Below are 22,044 nucleotides of genomic sequence, written 5' to 3'. Positions count from 1 at the left end.
AGAAACAGAATAAAATAAAATGTCTGATTGCATAGCCGAGGTGTGGATTCAGTGAAGATTCTGTGACATCCAGGAAACAGCATAATCTCTGTGGATATGCATAAAAATAGGGAAAGCTTAAGCACAAGCACCCACGGGGAACACACACAACAGAAGGAGATGAAGTGTCTCCAGGAATGTGCAGACTGCCTGGTACTGGAGCCAATGCCATCTGACAGATCTAAGGACAGGAACCCTCCAAACAACCCTAGGTACCCAGTGGGAGCGGACAGGCTGAAGGAGACATGTGCAAAAACCTGCTTATGGAGATTCACCGAAACTTTGTTAGTGGCACCCCAAACTGGAATCAGCCTAAATATCTTTCACACGTGAATGATTAAATTACTGCCGATACACCTATGCCCTGGAATACTAAACAATCAAAAAAGGATTCAGCCCCATGGATGAATTTCCAGGAAGGTACCCTGCATGGGATAGGAGGTGAGAGATTTGTTTTTTGTTTTTTTTTGTTTTTTTTTTTTTTTTTTGAGACAGGGTTTCTCTGTGTAGCTTTGTGCCTTTCCTGGAACTCACTCTGTAGCCCAGGCTGGCCTCGAACTCACGGAGATCCGCCTGCCTCTGCCTCCCAAGTGCTGGGAGAGCTTTGGAAAGTTATACTGTGTGATCTATGTACATCATATTCTTGAAGTGACAATATTATGAGGGAGAGAGAGAGAGGAGTTACAGCTATCTAAAGGTACCACAGGGGGCTTGGGATGAGAAGGCTAAGTCTTGAGTGTGGTGCTCAGGTGACTGACTCCTAATGAAACACAGAACCAGACAGGACTGAGCATGCAGGAGCCCCTGAGGGGCTAGAGAAACCTGGTAACTCAGAAGGCTTCTGGGTCAGTCTCCTGGTTTTGGTACTTGACTAACAGTTGTCCAGGGCATTGTGGAATATGAGGGAAAGATATAGAGTCCATGTGTACTAATTCCTACAACTGCATGTGCATTAGTGACTCCCTCAAAGTAAATATTCAAGAAAAACATATATGGCAGACAGGGAGAGATATTGAAAATAGGCAAGAGAAGTCTTCCTGACCAAGAAAATCAAATCAACAGAACAAGAAAAATGTTAAAAAACTTAAAAATTCTCCTTAAGAAAAACAAAACCAAACCAAAAACCTATGAAAGCATACACCAAATCCAAAGTAGGCTAGAACAAAACCCAGACCTCCTGAGGAACTGCCTAGTGCTAGAATTGGGAGAAAGCACATACACATGAGGTGGTTCTGAGGAAGGCCGCATACTAAAGGGCAAAGGGTATCAGTGACTACCAGGCCCCTTGCAGTTGGCCGGCATCATTTTAGTCAGGTGTCCCCACCCCACTGAGGGGACACTGATTTTCCAGCGATGCGATACTCCATTGACAGGCCAGGTGCCCACAGCCCACTGGTGCCCTCCTCCAGCTGTGGGGGCTGCTGTTGCCCTGGTACAATGGGAAGGGCAATGGCTGGACTTCCTGGCAGCCACTGAAGCAGAACTGTGAGCCATGATCCAGACAAGGCCTCTGCCCTTGTTTGTCTGGCGGCCAGACAAGACCAAGAAACATATGTTTATCAAACACTACTACTGATGGCTTTGATGCATGTTCGTACATAAACACACCCTAAAGCATCGAACAAGCAGTGACATTACAATCAGAAAAGAGGCCTTCTCTCAAGTCAAATGTACTTTTCCTGGTGTACACAAAGGAAGGCTAAATCATCTCACCCGGAGGGCTTTCATAAACATGCAAAACTGTCAATGTCGACATGACTATATCATATGTAAAAACCATGTCCTGGATTGGGAAATAAAGCATTCTGCTCTCTGTGGGAAGCCGACCGTGAGGTGCAGAAGCAAACACCACATGAAGAAAAGAAGCGCTTATATCCTAGAGTTTTACAAGTATTTTTAAAATGCCTGTGGGTATTGATAGAATTTCTATGTTATACTTATGGCATAAATGGCCATCTGCTCTGACAGACTGTTTAAAAAGAAATGGGGAAACCACGGTAAATCTGTCTTCGGATCTGGAGGTGAGAGACTCAATCATGTGTGCAGCCAGGCAAGGTGGCTGGTCCCTGCTGTGCTGCCGGCAGCTCAGTAGAGACTACTCAGATTTCTCTGAGGTGAGCTGGGATCCTTTCTAGGTACTCTCCTAAAAACCTGAAATCATAGAATGGTCTCTGGCAGGAGCACTTAGCTTCTGCTCACAGTTAAGGAAGGGTTTACAATGGATGGTGTGAGGGCTAATTGGGACCATCATCTGGTGTCTAGGATACAATGAGGTACACCTGTGGATGCATTTTTGAGGGGTTTTCCAGAGAGGATTCACTGAGGGGGACATGGCCCGTGTGTGTGGCACTGTGTTAGTTACTTTCTGCTGTGATAAAATATCATGGCCTAAAGCAACTTGTAAAAGGGGAGGGATGGCAGCAAGGAGCAGGAGAAGGAAGCTCAGAGATCACATCTTCAACTGAAAATACAAAGCAGGGAGGACCACCTGGAGCCCGGCAGACCTGTACTCTCAGAGCCCTCCCTCAATGATGGACCTCTTCAGCAAGGCTATGCCTCTCAAAGGCTCCATAACCTTTCCTAAACAGCACCACCAACTGAGGACCAGGTGTTCAAATACATGTACCTATAGAGGATATTTCTCATTCAAACCACCACCGGCCCCACCCATGGCTGGCACCCAGGACTGAGTATATGGGAAGGGGGAAAGCCGCCTGAGAACCTGCATTCTCATGCCCACTTCCCGATCTGCCCCCTCTGCCGCTGTTGGGAGTTGTTCCTGCTTCTATTCTGCATCACGATGATGGACCATACCCTCTCAAACCCTAAGAAAAAGCTCACCCTCCACTCCTAAATCACTTTTGATGGAGTGCTGAAGCACTCCATCAAAACAACAAGAAAAGTGATCAATGTGCTTGTAAATGATAACAATTTTCTGTTAATGAGCTGGAGCTCTGTGTTTCTATCCTAGGGCAGAAAAGCTAGCCATTGTTATTTTAGACTCACTGTCATTTGGCTCAGGCTAGCTAGAGGACAAGGGACCCGATGAAAGAGTAAAAGTGAGTCAGATCACCATTCTGTCTGGAAAGCCACCAACGAAAGCACATTCAAGTGCACAATAACAGACCAGGATGGAAGATGTGCCCCTACCTCAGAGAAGGCAAGAAAGCACCTTCAATTTTATTGACTACTTTATGTACACGAGTTTTTTGCCTGCATGTAGTCTGTAGTCTGTGTACTATGTGTGTGCCTGATGCTCATGGAAGCCAGAAGAGAATGTCAGATCCCCTGGGACTGGAGTTACAGACAGTTGTGAGCTGACATGTGGGTCTAGGAATTGAACCCAGGTCCTGTGGAAGAGCACCCAATGCTCTAAACCTGTGAGCCATCTCCCAACCCCTAAGAAAGCAGCTTCTACACCTCAGGAGTGAGTCACATGGGAGAGAGGGCTAGAGAACACATCAGCCCCATCTCATCTCTTTCATGCCCACTCCAAGTTCTACCTGTAGGGGTCCTAATAAATACCTGTCAAAGATCCTTTGTGGCTGCGACATGCTGTTGACAACATGGGTCATGTGATCTCGGACAGCAACCACTTCAGGAGGAGGGTCATATTTATTCACTGCAGAAACCTTTGCCAGAAGTAGAAAAGTAAAAAGGAGACATATTTGTTTCCCAAAAGAAAACAAGGACTGGACTGTCCTGAGCGAAATGACTAGATTAAGCAATCGAGACCAACAAGGTAAGTCACGGGCTTCCCAGCCTTGCCTCAGTCTTCCTGTCAACTCTAACTTTGCTAAAATCCCAATAATGACAGTTCCTGTAAAAAGCTGAGTGGGATCCTTTGATCTTCTTTTTCTTCATATTATCTGGTTTGTGGGGAGCTAAAGAAAAAAGTCCAAACAAAATCCCTGAAGTACTCGGTTCATCTCAATACAAAATCCAGCTGTTAGTATGAGGAGGAATACAACATACTGTGCGAGAGTCCACATGGTCGACACTAGAGAACTGTTTTCTGACATCCTCTTGCCCAGGACTGGTCCCACCCCTCTCGCCCTCCCAGACTTGCTACTCTTTACTCTTACTTTCTACACTCTTTACTTTAATCTTCTGCTGATCTAATTCTGTCAGTCACAGCTGGCTTTCTCTAGGCAAGGACACAGGCCCTTACCTTGGTGTCGAGGCTCTGTCTTTACCATCCTCCTAAATACATTACCCATTTATTTGATAATGACTTTCCTTTTAATTCTACTTGCAAAATGTTAAAAAGAAAAAAAAAAAGGCCTGTACCAGGTGGCTGGGAGTGTGGAAATAAGGATGAGGAAGCATATGAAACTATTTTTAGTCTGGGCTGCAGTAAGGCATTTATGGGATGGAATACGTGCCTACCTATATACCTTTCTTCATTGCCATCTCAAATTGGATCTGGTATAAGAAGCCTCTCATTAGCGGCAATGCCTCCCACAGCTGGGGAAGGGAGGAGGCGGGGCTAGCTAGCACTCAAGAGCTCATTCCTCCGCAACTCTGCGGCTCAGACGGATCATCGTAAAGAGCAGAATTAAAGAAACTACGATATCAGAGTAGTGATTTGAGCACCTTTGGATTACATAGAATGACATGATACATTTCATTGTTAATTTTCAAAATAATACAGGCAGAATTTCAGACTCTACGCTTAGATAGGGAGTTATGTATACTGCTACCAGCCACAACAGGCATGGGCAGCAGGAGGGGGCGCCAGTACTCTTCACTGTCAGACTTCCCTTTGTACCCACGGGACACCTGCCACTGCACGTGTTGATACCCAGCTTAACAGAGGGTTCAACTGACAAATCCTAGGACAAGGAAATGCTCCTAAATAAAGACCTAATTTGCATACTGCCATGCTTCTCACAGATTGGTTACACTGGTCCTGCTACAAGCAGCGTGAGATTTTTGAACACATTAGCTGGAAAACACATGAAGCAACATGATTACATACCTTTTCTTCCACTTTAATCTTCTGCTGATCTAATTCTGTCAGTCGCAGCAGCATAAATATTACAAAGTGCCAGTATTCAGATTTGTTCTATTTAAAACAAGAAGACTATTCAAGGCTTCCCTCTTCCCCAGGTCACCAAGCACCAACCTATTCCCAAGGGCTTTTCAAGACCTGCTTCCATGACCCTGTCTCCCCGCCTCACACAGGGCTCTGCATTTTCACCACGTTCACCAGCCCCCCTAAATTAACAACCAAGGTGCAGAATGTGCCCTATAACTTATAAAGCTCTTCAAAAGTTTGGATCTCACTAATCTCCCTGTGAGATAAGGAAGGTGGCAGGATTATCATCTGGGGCAGAGGCTGAGCCTCGAAGAGGTGGGGCAGCCCATCTGAGACACCAAACCCTTCTTGTCTAATGCCAAAGAGTTTCATTACTGACAATAATGACATTTGTCTGTGTCTTATTATTTCATCATGGGTTTATTATTTAGTGTGTTCTTTTGTATTAGTTGGGATCATTCATTATGAACTTGCCTTACAGTAATAAAATGATACTTGCTTATGAGCAAATTCCTCTTTACTCCCTGCCAACTGTTAGGATTGCCTGACTTTAAAGTGGTAACTGAGGGGGAGTTTTGGTATAAGATGCTTCATCTCTTTGAAGAGCAAGACACAGGTGTAAGATGCCTCTCATTGATGGGAATGCAAGAGAAGTAAATATATAATAGGATCTTTATTTAGGGTCCCAACACAGAGACACAGGAGATGGGCTGCTAATTACCCTGATGAATCACTCCATGTTGTATGCATGAGTGAACTGCCATACTGTGCCCCAGAAACCTGAATGATTATTATATACCAAGTGAAGCATTAAAGCTTCTCTTGCATGCTTCAAAGTATAAGTGCTGTGTTTGTTCATAAGTGAATTCACCTGGGTGAGGGGTTTGTGCAGCTGCAGAACACTCTCCAAGGGCCAGAGTCTGGGGTGTGGCGGCCACTTCAGATCTCGCTCCTTACTTCCCCTGAAAGGCCTTTACCTTGTCTACCACTGTCTCCTAACTGCTTTTACTGTTCAATAGTTCTTTTTTATTTCTGGCTTGATATTTTCATTTGTCTAGACATATTCGTCAAGATATAAACAAGACAAACATAAGAAAAGCTTACATGGTCGGGACTCTGGAAGCAAAAGGGAAGAATATGGGTACAAAAACCAAACAAAGCCTAGCTGGACAACAGGTGGAGGGAGGGGCAGGAAGAAGAGCATTAGCAATGGAGGAAAAGAGAAGTCCGGAAAACTGTCCCTGATCTGCAGTCTCAAAGGTTACAAACCCCTAGGGACTGTGTTGTTTTAGTCTATGGTTATTTTATAACCATGCCAATCCCATGGCTATATCCAGACAAATTACTTTAGGTGTCCACTCTACACCGCCTCTCCTGTTATAAAATAGGAACCACATTCTGTCTGGACCTCTGGGCTCTTTATTCTCTGATATGAAAAGACACTGCTTTGCAATCTTATTATTCATTCTCTGTTGTAATGTTTAGCTCCACCCACCATCTATCTTAAAGGACCAGGGAAGGGGCTTTCCAATGCAGGCTTTACTGGAACTGGGGGCAGTTGATAGATAGCTTGTTAGCCATGAAAGAGATTCATACTTCTCTAAACAAGCTGTTTGAAATGTTAGTTCATGTAGCTGTTGTAATTATTTTCAGGGCTGTGGCGGGGGAGGTGCTGTATTCACATTCCTGATGCTCCCTATCAAGAGTACAGGCTGAACAGGAATTCCAAAACTGGTCCTTGCTCCTCTCCCCTCCCTCCACCCCTGAGGGAAAGAAACTCTCACCTGAATTGGATTCTTTAGTAGATTGAGAACTCGAAGGATAGGAAGATTTTCAATGTATTCTATTTCGCTCAGCTCCTCAATCTATTTGATCAAAAAATAAATCCATTATCAACAGGCAGTGAGCAAAGACAATTGGGAACACAATATAATAGGAGCCAATATAATTGGCTCCTTTAAATCTAATTTATTTCAAACGCGTCCGGTTGAATATCCAGCTTTTCAATGAGAATACTCCAAAGCCATTGCAGAACACAGGAATTACTGCATAGCTTCAGTAGATGTGAGCACATGGGGCCCTGTTTTCTCCTTTCCCGTTGGGCTGGAGAACAGTAATCTCCTCATCCATGTTGATTTTAAGTAGAACTAAAATAGCATGTAAAGTAAGAGAAACAGGGCAGCCACCCCTTTCTAGCCCTCCAGGCTCTGTCTTCACTCCTGAGGCAGTTTCTTCTCCCCGCTGTGTTTGCCCCTGGCTCAGCCTTCTTACTGTGGCAGACAGGCAACTCTGTGCCTTTTCCATAAGAATTACTTGTAGTGGAAACTGTATGCTCTGTTTGTTTATTTTGAGACAGGGTCTCTCCATGTAACCCCAGCTGGCCTTGAACTCACTGTGTAGATGAGGCTGGTCTCAAACTCACAGAGAGATCCTCCTGGCTCTGCCTCCCAAGTGTGCCACTCCACCCACCCCCGTCTGTATGACTTATTTGTGATGAGTGTCCACAGATGCACCTGCTGAACTTCTGTGCGTAGGTTCTAGTTTACAATTTGAAAAGACAGAAATGGTTCCCCTGGTGGAAGTACATCTTGATTTAGCCAGGGGTACAGACTGGGTTATAGCAGTCCTCCATCCTCCACCACACTAATGACAAATAAGCTTACTTAAAATTTCTACAATAAACAATTACAATCTTTTTTTTCATTTTTATTTATTATTTATTTTTCTATTATCAGCTTGATACAGTATAAAATCCCCCCCAATGTCGTTTATTGAAGGAGGGAGGAGGTCTTAAATACAGGTTTACAGCATAATGGGAGAACCCCTACCGATGTTTTACAATCTTGCATCTAAGCTGTTAACGCCCATTATGCAGGATACACAGAAAAGGATCTTTCCTTAAGCATTCAGGAGGGTGGAACCCGGCAGGGAATTAGCACAGGGAGGATATCAAGGTTAAGGTCAGCAAGCAAGGCAACAGTTACCCAAAACGGGGGCCAGGACCCTACAGTCCCCCTTTTACTAAAAAATGAGCTTCTGACTTAGGTTGCGTGGGACGTCAGCAGGTCACCTTACCCGTCATGGAGACACCTGCCTAGGCCACACAGGCGCTCTATCTCAGGTTGGTGAGTGCCCCCCAGGCATTACCCGTCTCTGAATACTCATTATCATACAGGCTCAATCGTGTGTGAGCTGCAGAGTTAACTGCTGCCAAAGATCTCAAAGTGGTGTTGGACTTGCAATCTGTGTGTTTGACACAGAAAAGACCAACAGAAGTCCTAACCCACTCATAGCCAGTAAGTAGGCTAAAGGCAACTGAGCCATTCCCTTCCTTAATGAGCCAATTACAATCTTATTGCAGGTACAGACAGTGGTTTTTGTAATAAATCAGTATTTCTCACAGCATTCTGCACATCTCATAAAAACATTCTACCAACAGGTTCACAGATAATTTCTGAGTTATCCAAACACAAATGACACCAAAATGAAGATTAGCCCAAAACTAAGTCAGGGGTAGTAAAACACACAAAATATGTTAAAGATGTCGTTCCAATATTGTAATCAGAAAGGCAAACTCTACAGGTGCAACATACAGGGTCCCTCAAAAAAAAATCAATCTAGCTAGAAAAGTGTCAAGCTATTATATTAGCTTTTCCCCACATAAGATAATGAAATTATCCTTTAGACTGACATGTGAATCATCTGTAAGAAAAATAAATCAGCTGTTTTTATACTGATTTTTTTTTTCAGGAAGGTAGGAGGTAAACTTGGTTTGTATTTTTCCATCAGAATTGTTGAGCGATGGGCTTGATTTCTGTCTAGCACACAGCTCTTGTTCTTACACTTAACACAAACATTAAGAGGGAGCTTGTTTCTGCATTCATCATGTCTTACCAACACGGCCTGGCCATATGCACCTGCAGCCACTGCTGGTGAGATTGGAAAGGGTACCTTCTTTCCAACGGGCAAGGACGTATCCAGCTAGCCTACTCCAGGAGACTTAGATTAAAGAGATCATCAGACAGGCAAAAGTGACATATAAGAATATTCCATCTGACTCTGTTAGTAAAAACATTTCTAATTTCCTAAGAATTTTATCCATCATTACATGATTAAATGAATCATAACATTGTCCTACAGTCGGAACACACTACTATGTACTCATTTTAGAAAATAGTGATACGTGTGGTAATTGACACAGAAAGATTTTGATATGCTCCAAATGCCATGACTAGAATAATCATGTGCTATGTAAGATTACCACCACAATGCCATCTGAGATCAAAACGTCTTTGTGAATCAAAGACAGAGGACACAGCTTCCTTCTCACTCCTTCCAAGGTGGGGTGAGGGCAAAACAGGAGACCAACATAGGCAGGCTTCCTGTCAAGCTGGTAACATGCAATACTGCTGGTTGTTCTGTATGTGTGTCCCTCTCCTCACAGCCTGATGACACAGCAGAAGCCACCCTCACAGCTGTCCACAGGACCAGAAACCCAAGACTGTGTGTGCAGCAGCCTCTATAGCAAGTGGAGGGATGAGAGCAGCCCAAATCACCAAAAGTAAAATGTTTTCAAAACTTTAGCCCACTAACACACTTGGACCCTGGTAGGCACCCTCTAACCCTGAGAAGTCCACTATTTTTTTTTCTTTTTGTGTCTGCCATTTATTTCTTAGACATGCTCTCTCAGCATCATCACCTAGGCTTTTAAAAATGAGAATATGCAGTGTGTGCGAGAGTGTGTGTATGTGTGTGTGTGAGAGAGAGACAGACAGACAGAGACAGAGACAGAGACAGAGACAGAGTGAGCAACTCATGCTCTGGTCCTTAGGAAACCATTTGATACAAAGATTTAAAGTGTTTTCCACTGCTGTGTACATAAGAATTTGTACAGAAAAGCAACATTTTCAAACTGGGGGATGGATAAATTAGAGGATGATGATAACGATAAATATATTACTGAACTAAAAATCAACAGGTGAAGCAATGAGGCATAAATTAAAAGTCAACTTTCTAGCATAGAAAATGTGAATTTAAATCTTTAATTCAGTCATAATACAAATTAAATGGTGGATTAAGACTTGAGGGTAGCTGAGTGTGCTCACACATGGCTTTAGTCCCAGCCCTCCGAAGGCAGAGGCAGACAGACATCTGGGATTTCAGGGCCAGTTTAGTCTACATAGTGAGTTTCAGGCCAGCTAGTGCTGTATAGTGAGAACCCAGCTCAAAAACAACAGTGAAGGAGCTGAGAGACGGACGGCTCAGTGATTAAGAACACTGGCTGCTCTTCCAGGAAACCAGGGTTCAATTCCCAGCACCCGAATGGCAGCTCATATCTGCATCTCCAGTCCCAGCGGATCTGACTCCCTCTTCTGGTCCCAGTGACACTGAATGCATATGGTGCACACACGTATGTGGAGGCAAAACATCCACACACATAAAAACCAACAAATAGATCCACAAAAAGATGAGAGTGGGATATGAAAGCCACCCACTCTTACAACTGTTTTTAAAAAATACAGTGAAGAAGAAAAAAGAGTTAAAAATAGTAAAAATGGGAAAAATAGTTTATGATAAGCATCTATCAGATCCAGAATGGGAAAAGATTTGGCATAAACATAAAAACAATGAAAGAATATACTACAGAAAATGTCAACATAGTCTATATATTATTTTAAATATGTAGCTAAAATATCTTACATACAATAAGAAGCAAATTATAACTGTCATAAAGAAAATGATGGCTAAGAGGATGGGCTGATAATTTTTAAAAAGGAAATAAAACTCAACAAAAATGTTTAACCTCATTGATAATCAAAGAAATGTATATAAAATAGTATACAAAACACTAGTTTTCACTTCCAGATTGGCAATTTTTAAATGATTGTATTGACAAACAAATAGCCAGATATGCCTACAGTAAGTTATTCTAACTTTATAACTGCAGTGGGCAGAGTAAGCATCAATGTTCAAAAAAGAAATCAACAAGCTTTATGACACCCATTCCCAGTAATGACATTTCCAAAAATCCATCATAAGGAAATAATAAAAAATGCATGTAACGATAGATTTATGTGTGAGGATATATGCTTCAACGTTATTTTAATAGCATGTTGTAAACACAACAAATTTCAATAAGTAAATAATTCAATAAATCCTGACATATCCATTAATAGATTACCTTATGCTATTAAATCAGATTTTTGAAATACTGGGACTATTTGTTTGCTATCTGGGAATTCAATATCTATTAACACTGCCCCCATACACACACACAAGTCCCAGTTACATTAAAGACTAAGTAATGAAAAAAATCCAAAATTTGAAATAAAAAATACCACGAGAATATGTTTGAAATTAAGATAAGGAAAATTTATTAAAGCACAAAAATCAGAAACGACAAGAGATCAGAGTTAAAAATAGCTCTCAGACTCCCCTCCAGTCTGCAGACACAGCACCACACTAGATGAGCCTTGGAGGGTCCATGACAAACCCAAATCTAGAAGCTGAAAACAACAGGAGCTAATTCTTATGCCTCTGAAGATGAGGCTACAGTGGAGGACGGGCAAGCCTGTGACTCCTCTGAAGGCTCTAGAGAGAATCCTTCCTTGCCTCTTCTAGCTCCTGGGAAAGTCAGACAGCCTTGACTTAAAGCAACATCAACCTAGTCTCCGCATCTGTTTTCTCCCCATCTTTCTCTAACGAGAACATTGGCTTTCAGGTCATCCTGGAAGGTCATTCTAATTCCAGGATGACCTCACCTTAAGATCATTAATTTCACCTGTAGAAACCCTTTTCTAAACAAGGGTACATTCATAGTTTCCGGAGGCAGGGAGGGGTTGGGGGTGGGGGTGGGGGAGGGGTGTCACAGTTCAACCCACCCTACCTCACAGGATTGGCTTCCAAGAGAAGTTGCATCACAGCCACATTTACCATCTATCTGAGAGAGATGGTATAGTGCACTTCCCTACAAACCAGCTACACTGGGATCCCGCCTCTCTAACATGTAGAGAAAGTGAACATCCATGCCTCACCACAGTGCTCCTTGGCACCGCTATCATCCAGTCACCTGTGTCACCTGACAGAGACCTAAGTTGTCTTCAACGTCTCCTCATCCACTACTGCTGCCTCACTCTTTCTGCCTCAGAGGGCTCTCTGGAATGGTCTTTCTTCTTCACTACCTCTGCTTCACTGAAGACTCTGACAGCCTCCACTAAAACAACTGTGCTGTCTTCATGCCCCTTTCCCTTTCTTCACCCAGGAGGGAACCAAATGAGCCTCCTGCATATGCATGGTTTTCCCAGACTTTTACTGCATCTTAAACACCACCCACACCCTTCAGAGATGAGGGGCTGAGGGCCCTTGAGAGTCATATTTTCATCCAAAAATATTTGTAAGTGACAACCATAAACCAAGCTTTGCACAGTTTGAACAAGACAAACTCCCCAAGGACAAGAAGCTATCATCTTAGAGTGGTGGTTCTCAACCTTCCTAATTCTGCATCCCTTTAATACAGCTCTTCATGCTGTGGTGACTCCAAGCATAAAGTTAATTTTGTTCCTACTTCATAACTGTAATTTTGCTACTGTTATGAATTGTTGTGTAAATATCTGTGTTTTCTGATGGTCTTAGGAGACCCTCGTGAAAAGGTCACTTGATTCCCAAAGGAGTTGCAACCCACAGGTTGAGAACCACTGTCCTACAGGGAAGGAAAACAACTCTTCAAGATATAAACTATAAAACATGACATGCTATAATCTTGGGTGTAGGCAGAGTTTTTTGCCAGGACCACCAGCTCCCCAATAAACACACAGAGACTTAATATTAATTATAAATGCTCAGCCAATAGCTTAGGCTTGTCTCCAGACAGTTCTTACAACTTAAATTAACCCATTTCTATGCATCTATGTGCTGCCCCAAGGCTTGTTTACCTCGTCTATGAACTTCCCATGTTGCTTCTTCCATGTCTGGTTCTTGACTCTTCAGACTCCACCTTTCTTCCTCCCAGCATTCTCTCTACCCCAAAAATCCTGCCTATCTCAGCCAATCAGCTTTTTATTAACAATGAGAGCAACACATTTTCACAGTGTACAGAAGATTATTCCATAGCACTTGGGCAGTAATATGTACTAATAATGAAAAACAGTGTGGAAGCCGGGCAGTGGTGGCACACACCTGTAATCCCAGCACTCGGGAGGCAGAGGCAGGTGGATCTCTGTGAGTTCAAGGCCAGCCTGGGCTTCAGAGTGAGTTCCAGGAAAGGCGCAAAACTACACAGAGAAACCCTGTCTTGAAAAACCAAGAACAACAACACAAAACAAAACAAAAAACAGGAAAAGCAGTGTGGAGGCTAAGGAACACAGAGAGGAGGTGCTGGAGAGGCTAGCTGTATGGAGCCTGTGAAGTAGACAGGAAGAAAGTGATGACACTTTTGCCTTCCAAATCCCTAACCAGAGAGCACATAGCCCCATGCTCCCCCTTAAGCCTGCTGGTCTCTGCCCTAAGTTATGTTGACTGACCATATCAGGTCTTCTTTCCTCCAACTGATGGCCTAATGAGCTCAGTCAAGTCCTTGACTTCTTTAGCAGGCTTACTCCAACTCCACGGAGTAGGTTAACAAGAAGTAGGCCAAGTTTGCCATGATGGAGTAGGCATTAAATGAGGGCCATGACTAAAGGGAAAGTCATACTAGTCCTGACCTGAAGGCTCAAAAAGTACCTAAGAAGCAACAAAGCACTAAGAACCAAGGCTGCAAGTGAATACCATTATCATTCTGTAGAGAACCATGGACAGTTTCCATTTCCATTACCTTTGGGACTCTATAGCAGCTCAGGCTACCTAGCCTTGGCTGGCCCTTTGGGATGTAGAGACCACAAGTCCCCAAGGGGGCCTCCTTCTTGCTTGTATCCAATGGCAGGAGTAGACTGGAGACTGACTTTAACAGTGATGTGATCACACCAACATCTCCAATAAACCAGACCGGGCTTCCTTGGCTTCAGTGTTGGCCCCTGCATAACACAGGAGCCCCCAAGACCATGTACCAAATGTTCCTCTTTTCAAGTCTAATAAATGTAAATCCAGAGAGAGATCAAGTTCACTTAGCGGTCAACTCCCCACAAATTCTTTGTGTTCATACACATGGACAAAAGCATGAACTAAGATCCAAGAAGGTTAGGGTAATGCTTGCCAGAGACATTAAAGAGTGGACTGCAGAACAATGAGAAGCAAGAAATCCTTTGCTTCGGAACACACCCCATCTAAAGCATTACATAAACAATGCTTAGCTGTGGCCACCTCCATCCGCATGGAGGGAGAAGGTCCAGGGCAGTGTAACTGATGAAGACCAGTGGTTCAGCAGGGTGCTGCGGTTATTGAGAACTGTTCTTTCCTTGCATCTGCTGTTTAATGAGTATTATATTGTTACTCCTCACAAAAATGGGCAAGTACTGACGATAAATTCTAAGGTATAAGCCAGGTATGGTGGCACACGCCTTTAATCTCAGAGGCAGGTGGGTCTATGAGTTTGAGGCAAACTCAGTCTACAAAGCAAGTTCCAGAATAGCCAGGGATACACAAACTCTGGAAAAACAACCACCTCCTGACCCACAAAAACTCTGAGGTATAGCACCAAGATTCAGAAGTAGCCTAGCATTCTGAGTTACCCCTAACAAATATCCCACGCTGGGAGGGAGTGTGGAGCCTGTAGTAGAGTTCAAAGTCTGGGTCAATTTTAAGTGCTAGCCATGATTTAGAATGTCACAGGGACTGCAGAGTGGAAGATGGGAGAGGCCCCCCTAATTGGCAGACGGTAAACACTGGCAAAGGGCAGGCACCTACATGTGAATACACAGAAGTAACACTGATGAAATTGCTACCAAGAAAACAGTATTTCTAATCACATTTAATCATAGAGGACGCAGCATACCTATGCTGTGCTCCCTTTACAAATATATTTTCCCTCCATGAATCAAAAAATTCTCAACTATCCTAAAGAAACCCTTTAAGGGACTCTTCAGATGTTCAAATAACATTTCAAAGGACTGTAGGTTACTCCCAACATGCCCAGTGGGGAACCAGGGAATTATGTTACTGTCAAAGACTGATTTGCCAAAGGAGTCCCCTGGAGGGCATGTGGCCACTTTTTTACAAAAGAGTCTCTAACATTTGAAAATTATAAATTCCTTTCTTCATTTAAACATACTTCTTTGTTCTTTCACCTTTTCCCAATGTAGTCTGCAAAGTGACTTGAAAAGCAAGAGAATGATACACTATGTGTAAGGTGATTGTAGACCCTCATTCTGGCTAATTGCAGTGAGATGTACTCCCAACTATGACATAAATGCCTAGTGTCAAAATCTCAGTATAAAACAATAGGAGACAAAGCAACTCAATAATAAATTTGAATGTAGATTATGTGCTAAAATTGCATTTCAGAGATACCTAGTTAAATAATGTGTATTATTAAAGTTAACAATTCCTGTTTCTTTTTTCCTTTTATTCGTGCTAGTAACTTTACATTACAGCCATGGCCCATCCAAGCCTCCTGTTCTCGAGTGTACCCCGCATCCATTTCTGAAGGCAAAGCCCTAGGTTCTCATCTACTATGATTGTTTTATCACCATTGCTGTTACTTCTCCTAAATTCTTAGATGTACTGAGTTGGCATTTAATGAGCATATTCCACCTTTTCAACATCCCTTGTATAAATATGAGAATCATTTTAAGCACAAAATATTTAAGTCAATCTTCAATGGCAAATTCATAAAAAAAAAAAAAAACCATGAAAGCCATTTGGAACAGAAATTGTACTGTCTCCCTGTGACACAAGATACATGGACCAAGGTTATCTAATAGAATCAGTTACCTTGTAAGAAGTCACTAAATCAACTCAGTAAATAGGTCAAGTGAGGTAAAGTTCAACAAACAGTCTTGTCTAAGATTAAAACTGTGTTTATTCTCAGACCTTAACAACTGACTTTTGCTGATTTGTTTACCACCTAATGAATGATGCAAGTTTGCTGGGAGAAAGTTCCCTGGAATACAACTCAGTTATGGGAGCGCCATATGAGAGACCCCAGTACTGTGCAAGGAAAGAAGAATGAAAAGAAACAGGGGATAAAAAAGAAAGGAAGGGAGGGAGGGGAGAGAGGGAGGGAGGGAAAGAGGGAAGGAGGGAAGGAGGGAGGGAAGGATTAAGTAAATTAATTACTTTGGGGTTCAAGATATAGCTCAGTGGTAGAGCATTCAAAAGGTTCTGGGTTCAGTCTCCAGTATCACTGAGAGAGAGAGAGAGAGAGAGAGAGAGAGAGAGAGAGAGAGAGAGAGAGAGAGAGACAGACAGACAGACAGACAGACAGACAGACAATATGAACATAATTTTGAAGTAAAGGGTACATTACAAACAAATTCATTCCCAACCCATCCAAGACACTGTTGCTACCAGCAGTATAGAAGGAATCACTTCTATGTCTCTTATTTTGCTTAATTTTTATGGTTAAGCCTTTCCTGTGGCATTTACATTTACTAAATTACAGATACAACTTTATATATTTAAATTTAACATGTACAACATGATGTTTTAATATATATTAAATATATTAAGAATATATATACATACACACACACACACACACACACACACACACACACACACACACACACACATTGTAGAAAGGCTAATATAGTTAATGCACTATTCCCTAAAGGTTATCTATCATCTTGGTGGTAAGAATATTAAAAACTCATTCTCAACATTTCTCAAGACCACTATTGCTAACTAGTGGTAGCTCATGTCTAAAAGCTCTAGCACTTTGGAGGTGGAGGCAGGAGGACCAATGGTTCAAGGCCGGCATCCCTCTGCCTGGCCTCTAGCTGAAGTTCTGTATCCTTTTTTGCAGCATCTCCCCCAAGTCTCTCCTACCAATAATCACTTTTCTCTAAATGTAAACAAGAGGAGATATCAGCCTGTGGATACTCTCTTGCCTCTTCTTGCTTGGACATTTTTAATATTCTGGATGCTTTCTTTCTACAGAAAATGTTGCGTGAACACAATGACTTCAGAAAATTACACACACGGGATGACAATTGGAACCTTTAAAACATTGTAATTAAGAATCATCAAACGTTTAGAAATGATTGTATTTTTCAAAAAGTCATTCTCTAAGAACTGTCCCAGAAAGTTAGCTAGACCAGTACTCCTGAGGACATTCCATGTACCATCCTTGAAAAGCCAATACAGGATCTTTATCCCTACCCACAGGTATGTTCTCTTCTGATGGAAGCCACGGCCCACATTACCCACTAGTGTGCTCACTTCCCACGGAAGCCACACCCCACATTACCCACCTTGTTATCCTCAAGGTTGATCACTTCCAGGAGGTCGTGGTTCTCCAAACCCTGGAGGCTACTGATCTGATTGTAGGACAGATCCACCTTCTGCAAGGCTTTCAGTTCCTCCAGACCCATGATGGCCTCGATCTGGTTGTTGCGCTAAAATGGATAAAACACAATTTGTGTTTTAAACCAATGTGCAAGAAAATGGAAAGTGGTAAATCTTCATATTTGGACATGGGCCCCAAATTCTTCAAAAACAAAACAATAAGTTGTTCTTTTCCCACCCCCATTTCCATCATTCACCTATCTAAATGTCTGCACAGATACCCAAGAAGAAAACCCTAGTTTTTCACCTGAAAGGTCTGGATATAGTATTTTCATCTTCAGGATGAACTTTCAAGTCAGTAGGAAAGTCAAACACTAGTAATATAAGCTTTTAACAATGCATGCTACAATGTTATCTTTTGATTTTTCAAATTACCCCATTTACTTTTTGAGATTATAATTATATCATGTCCCTCTTCCCTTTCTTCCCTCCAAACCCTCCAATATGCCCCTCCTTGCTCTCTTGCAAGTTCATGACCTCTTTTTGTCCATTGTTTTACTTCAAACATATTGCCTGAGAAGGGAATCTCAACCAAGGATTGGCGGGATGGGTTGGCTTGTGGGCAGACCTGAGATGGATTATATTAATTGAGGTGGGGAGCCCCACCCACTGTGGGCACCACCAATCCCTAGGTGGAGGATTCTGGAATGTGTAAGACTGAAGAGAGGGAGTTGAACACTCACATGCATGCTCTAATTCATTGCTCTCTGCTTCTGTGAATTCATGAATCCCTAAGACATGCTCTCTCAGGCTCCTGCTGCTGTGATTCCCCTGCTATGATGGACTGTGACCCGGAACTGTGAGCTGAAGAAACCTGTGGGAACCCTCAGAGGTTTCCTAGTGATCTGAGCTTGCTTTACCAGCAGGGCTGCATAAGAGGGTGATTGGACCACAGGCCTGGGTACCAGGTGTTTGGAAGGGTCTATGCTTGGCCGTATCTAGCAAAGGGGAGGTCTTTTGCCTCGCCCCTTGGCATTGTTATAAAAAGCCTTTTGAATAAAGTTCTGGGCCGGTGGGTATTGATCCAGGCCCTCCCAAGGCTATCCTGTGTTTCTATCTGTTTCTCTCCCCTCTATCCTTCTATCTAAATCTTACCCTTCACTCCTCAAGAGTACCCTGGGGTAAAGGTGGGGGCAGGTCCCCCACAGAATCACTTTCCCACTTATGTTGCTTTTATCACAGTAGTTTATCAATGCAACTAGAACAGAAACTAAGACACACATCTGAAACCTAAACATCAGTACAGCTTTATGTTGGTCTCTAAAATCATGACCCGAATGCACTCTTTTAGCACCATCTCAGTAGACTCTCACATATACTTCATTTCCAGATACATTCTAAAGTGTATCATCTCACAAAGTCTGTGGGGATGGTTGAGTTGGTAGAGTCTGGTCATTTCTGCTCTTGTATGGTGCCTCCTCTTTAACCTATGCTGGCCTATAAAACCTTCCTTAACCAAAGGGGTATGACAGAAGTGTGCCGGTTCTAATTCCAAGAAATAAGATGACCAAGCCACTTCTGCTTATCCTAGGAGCTCTAGATACCATGTGGGGATTCCAGCCATTCTACTCTGGAGAAGTCATCTGGATAAGCAGAAACCACATGGGAAAATACCCCGAGACTAGGAGACTGACAGACTGATACCTCTGAGTCAATACCCTGAGCCTAATAGAAAATCTAGCCATCAAAGCATCCCAGATGAGTCAACCCCACCCAACCGACATGCCAGCAAACCCATCAGAGGAAACAGCCCCCAACCCAGCACAGAGTGCAGAACTGTTAGCTAATAACAATTGTTATTCCCTCAATACTATGACAACTGGGTAGCTTACTATACAATGATAATCAATTTACTTCTTCAATAATTCACATATAAGCATCTCTCAGACAATGAGAATAGGAAGGAGTTTTCCATACTCAAATGGTTGTCCTCTTTCTCAGTCTCCACATACCCATGGCAATAACAGTAATAACAATAATTTTCATTTTTGAATATTTCCCAACATACTCTTCGTTCCTTGGCCCCTTTGCCTTAAGGAACGGGAAAATGTCATAGTAAAATTTAACCTTTGGTTTGAGTCAAAAATTATCATAAAGAATAAGTTCAAACTTTCAGTTAATATTACATTTTACTTATCCTTAAAACATTTAAAACTTTCATGCCAGGCATGGTGATGCAGAAGAAGTTGGATCTCTGTAAGTTCAAGGCCAGCCTGGTCTACATAGCAAGTTCCAGAACAGCCAGGACTACATAGAGAGATCCTGTCTCAAAGAAAAAAACAAAAACAAAACAAAATAAAAAACATTCAAAACTTTCCATATCAACTTAAGAACTGAAAAATTAAATTACTGTATTCCCTTTCATTTGAATATTTTCACTGGTAATGTTTACTAGCACATTGAATAGCTAGAAACTCATTTTCATCTTATTTTTCATAAAATTTCATTTCAATAATGAGCCAGATTTGTGCTCACTAGTATAATTCTATAGCCCCTTAAAATATCATAATAGAATGTTAATAATCTTTAAAGGTAGATTATAGCCCATGAGGGCTTATTATACTATTCTTTTTACCTCTATATGTTTGAAAGAAAATTGTAATAAAAAGGAAAAAAAAACCCTAATATCCTTATTTGACAAAGTGAAATCAAATTTTCCTGCTTAAAGTTCAAAAAGTTATAAAAAGTGAAAAGTAATAGGAAAGAGACCATGCTGAGCTCACCATCATATCCATATCAATTTAAGGTATTGAAATAAGGGCTCAATCTCCCATTCAAACACTGCCCACATATCAAATTTATATACCATATCCTTTTCCCCAGAGGACTGTGAGGCACTTTCTATATACTGGACAGATGTAATATTCTTTAGTGTCTCTGATGGCTTTCAAAGAGGTAGATGGTCTGAGCAGAGAGAGGCATAGAAAAGTTTAATTAGATAGCCTATGGTCATAAAAGAGAGCAGACCGAGAGAAGCTGAGAATCATAGAATTTCTGATTGAAAGCCAGCTAGGTAGAGCCTTTGTCTGTCACTGAGAAGAACCCAAAGGCCCACCCTGGATGTAGACATGAAGAAGTTTCTGCACACAGCTCCTCCAGCCTCGCAGTGAATAACAGGAAAAAAAAAACACTTTTAGAGAGAAGTTGTTTGAAGTAAATTAATTTAGGAAACATTCTTCATCTACCAGTCTGTCAGGGGAACTGAAATGGCTTTTACTCCAACAAGGTGAAGTTCAAGGTTTGCAGTGCATTGTCACTGTGTTCCGAGGAGGACAGAATGGCCCACTAGCAAGCTGTGAGGGTCCCTTGCCAGCTTTTACATGTCCCACAAAAGATGAAGGCAAAGCATTAGCAGTTGGTTTGTTCTTCTTACTACACTGTAAACTGAATTCTTGTCAATAGCTAAGTCAAATGATTTTCTGATTCTGTGAATTAAAAATATAGTCAATATAAACTGCTGAAGCAAATGTGTATCATTTTTGGTTATAAATTTTATTAAAACTTGGAAAAGACAATTTTCCAATTCTCAGAATTTCAGTGAAAATGAATAATAGCATATTCACTATTTTCTGGTCCATCTTGGGTGCTGGGTGCAGGGACTACAACAATCTATCTCATTTATTGGCAGAAAAAGATACTTAAAAATGCTACTGTCAGTGAGGGGTATGTGATTAATGAAACATAGAATGAAACTGAAATACACTGTTTTTAATAATAATTGTCACTCCTTAAGCACAGAAAACATAAAATCTCAGGAGAATCATGAAACCTTTCTCTGCATGGTACTAGAATGCCAGCCCTCCACCCTCTCTGAATTCCATGGAGGGTTAGACAGGTCGTTAGAAAGTACTTTGAGCTTTAAGAGGAAGAAAAATCATCACAGAGCCAAACTTCGGTGATCTCTGGTCAAATAAAGAATTTGTATGTGTGTGTAAAAAAATGTGCACATGGGGCCGGAGAGATGACTCGGCAGTTAAGAGCACTGGCTGCTTTTCTAGGTTCGATTCCCAGTTCCCACATGGTTCACAACTTTCTGTAACTCAAGTTTTAGGGGATCCCATGCCATCTTCTTGACTCCCTGGGCACCAGGCATGAAAGTGGTACATAAACATTCATGCAGGCAAAACACCCAAAGACATAAAATTTAAAAAAAATAGTTTTTAAATTAAAAAAAACTGTATACATAACCCAATATGTCATTTAACACCCACCTGTGAAAGACATAAACATTAGTAAGATACAAGCCTCATTGAAATACTCCCTGCCCACCCTCTGATGGGTGTGATAAAGGTCAACAAAGTCATCTAAGGATAGGAAGGAGAGGAAGAGTAAGGAAGGATCCTGTATATACACAGTATTACCACCCTCTCCCACACACTAGTAACCTACACTGTTAATTTATAAACAGCATGTGCATCTTTGGGACTCTTGGGATCCTACTGACTTGCTAGCAAACAGTCTCAGCTTTCATTTGAGTTTTGGTCCCTCAGCATGTCACAGGGCACTTTCCTTGGGAAATGTCAATC

At 42.0% G+C, this 22,044-nt stretch overlaps 1 protein-coding gene across 4 annotated transcripts in view; it reads right to left on the bottom strand.

Annotated features, from left to right (window-relative positions):
• The window catches only part of Lrguk (leucine rich repeats and guanylate kinase domain containing), a 107,968-nt gene that overhangs the window by 57,376 nt on the left and 28,548 nt on the right, over positions 1-22,044 (bottom strand). For all 4 annotated transcript variants that reach the window (XM_052721854.1, XM_052721851.1, XM_052721852.1 and 1 more), the window contains 4 exons: positions 17,425-17,568; positions 6,865-6,945; positions 5,021-5,107; positions 3,565-3,671 (listed from right to left, as the gene is read on the bottom strand). In XM_052721854.1, the coding sequence (XP_052577814.1) occupies positions 3,565-3,671; positions 5,021-5,107; positions 6,865-6,945; positions 17,425-17,568 (419 nt within the window). The remainder of the gene's footprint in view (positions 1-3,564; positions 3,672-5,020; positions 5,108-6,864; positions 6,946-17,424; positions 17,569-22,044) is intronic.

This window comes from Peromyscus californicus, unplaced genomic scaffold, assembly GCF_007827085.1.
Source record: "Peromyscus californicus insignis strain IS unplaced genomic scaffold, ASM782708v3 Scaffold_6__1_contigs__length_162567912, whole genome shotgun sequence".
Classification (NCBI taxonomy): Eukaryota; Metazoa; Chordata; class Mammalia; order Rodentia; family Cricetidae; genus Peromyscus; species Peromyscus californicus.
The sequence above is the reverse complement of the archived record's forward strand: the minus strand, read 5'-3'. Positions and strand labels throughout refer to the sequence as shown.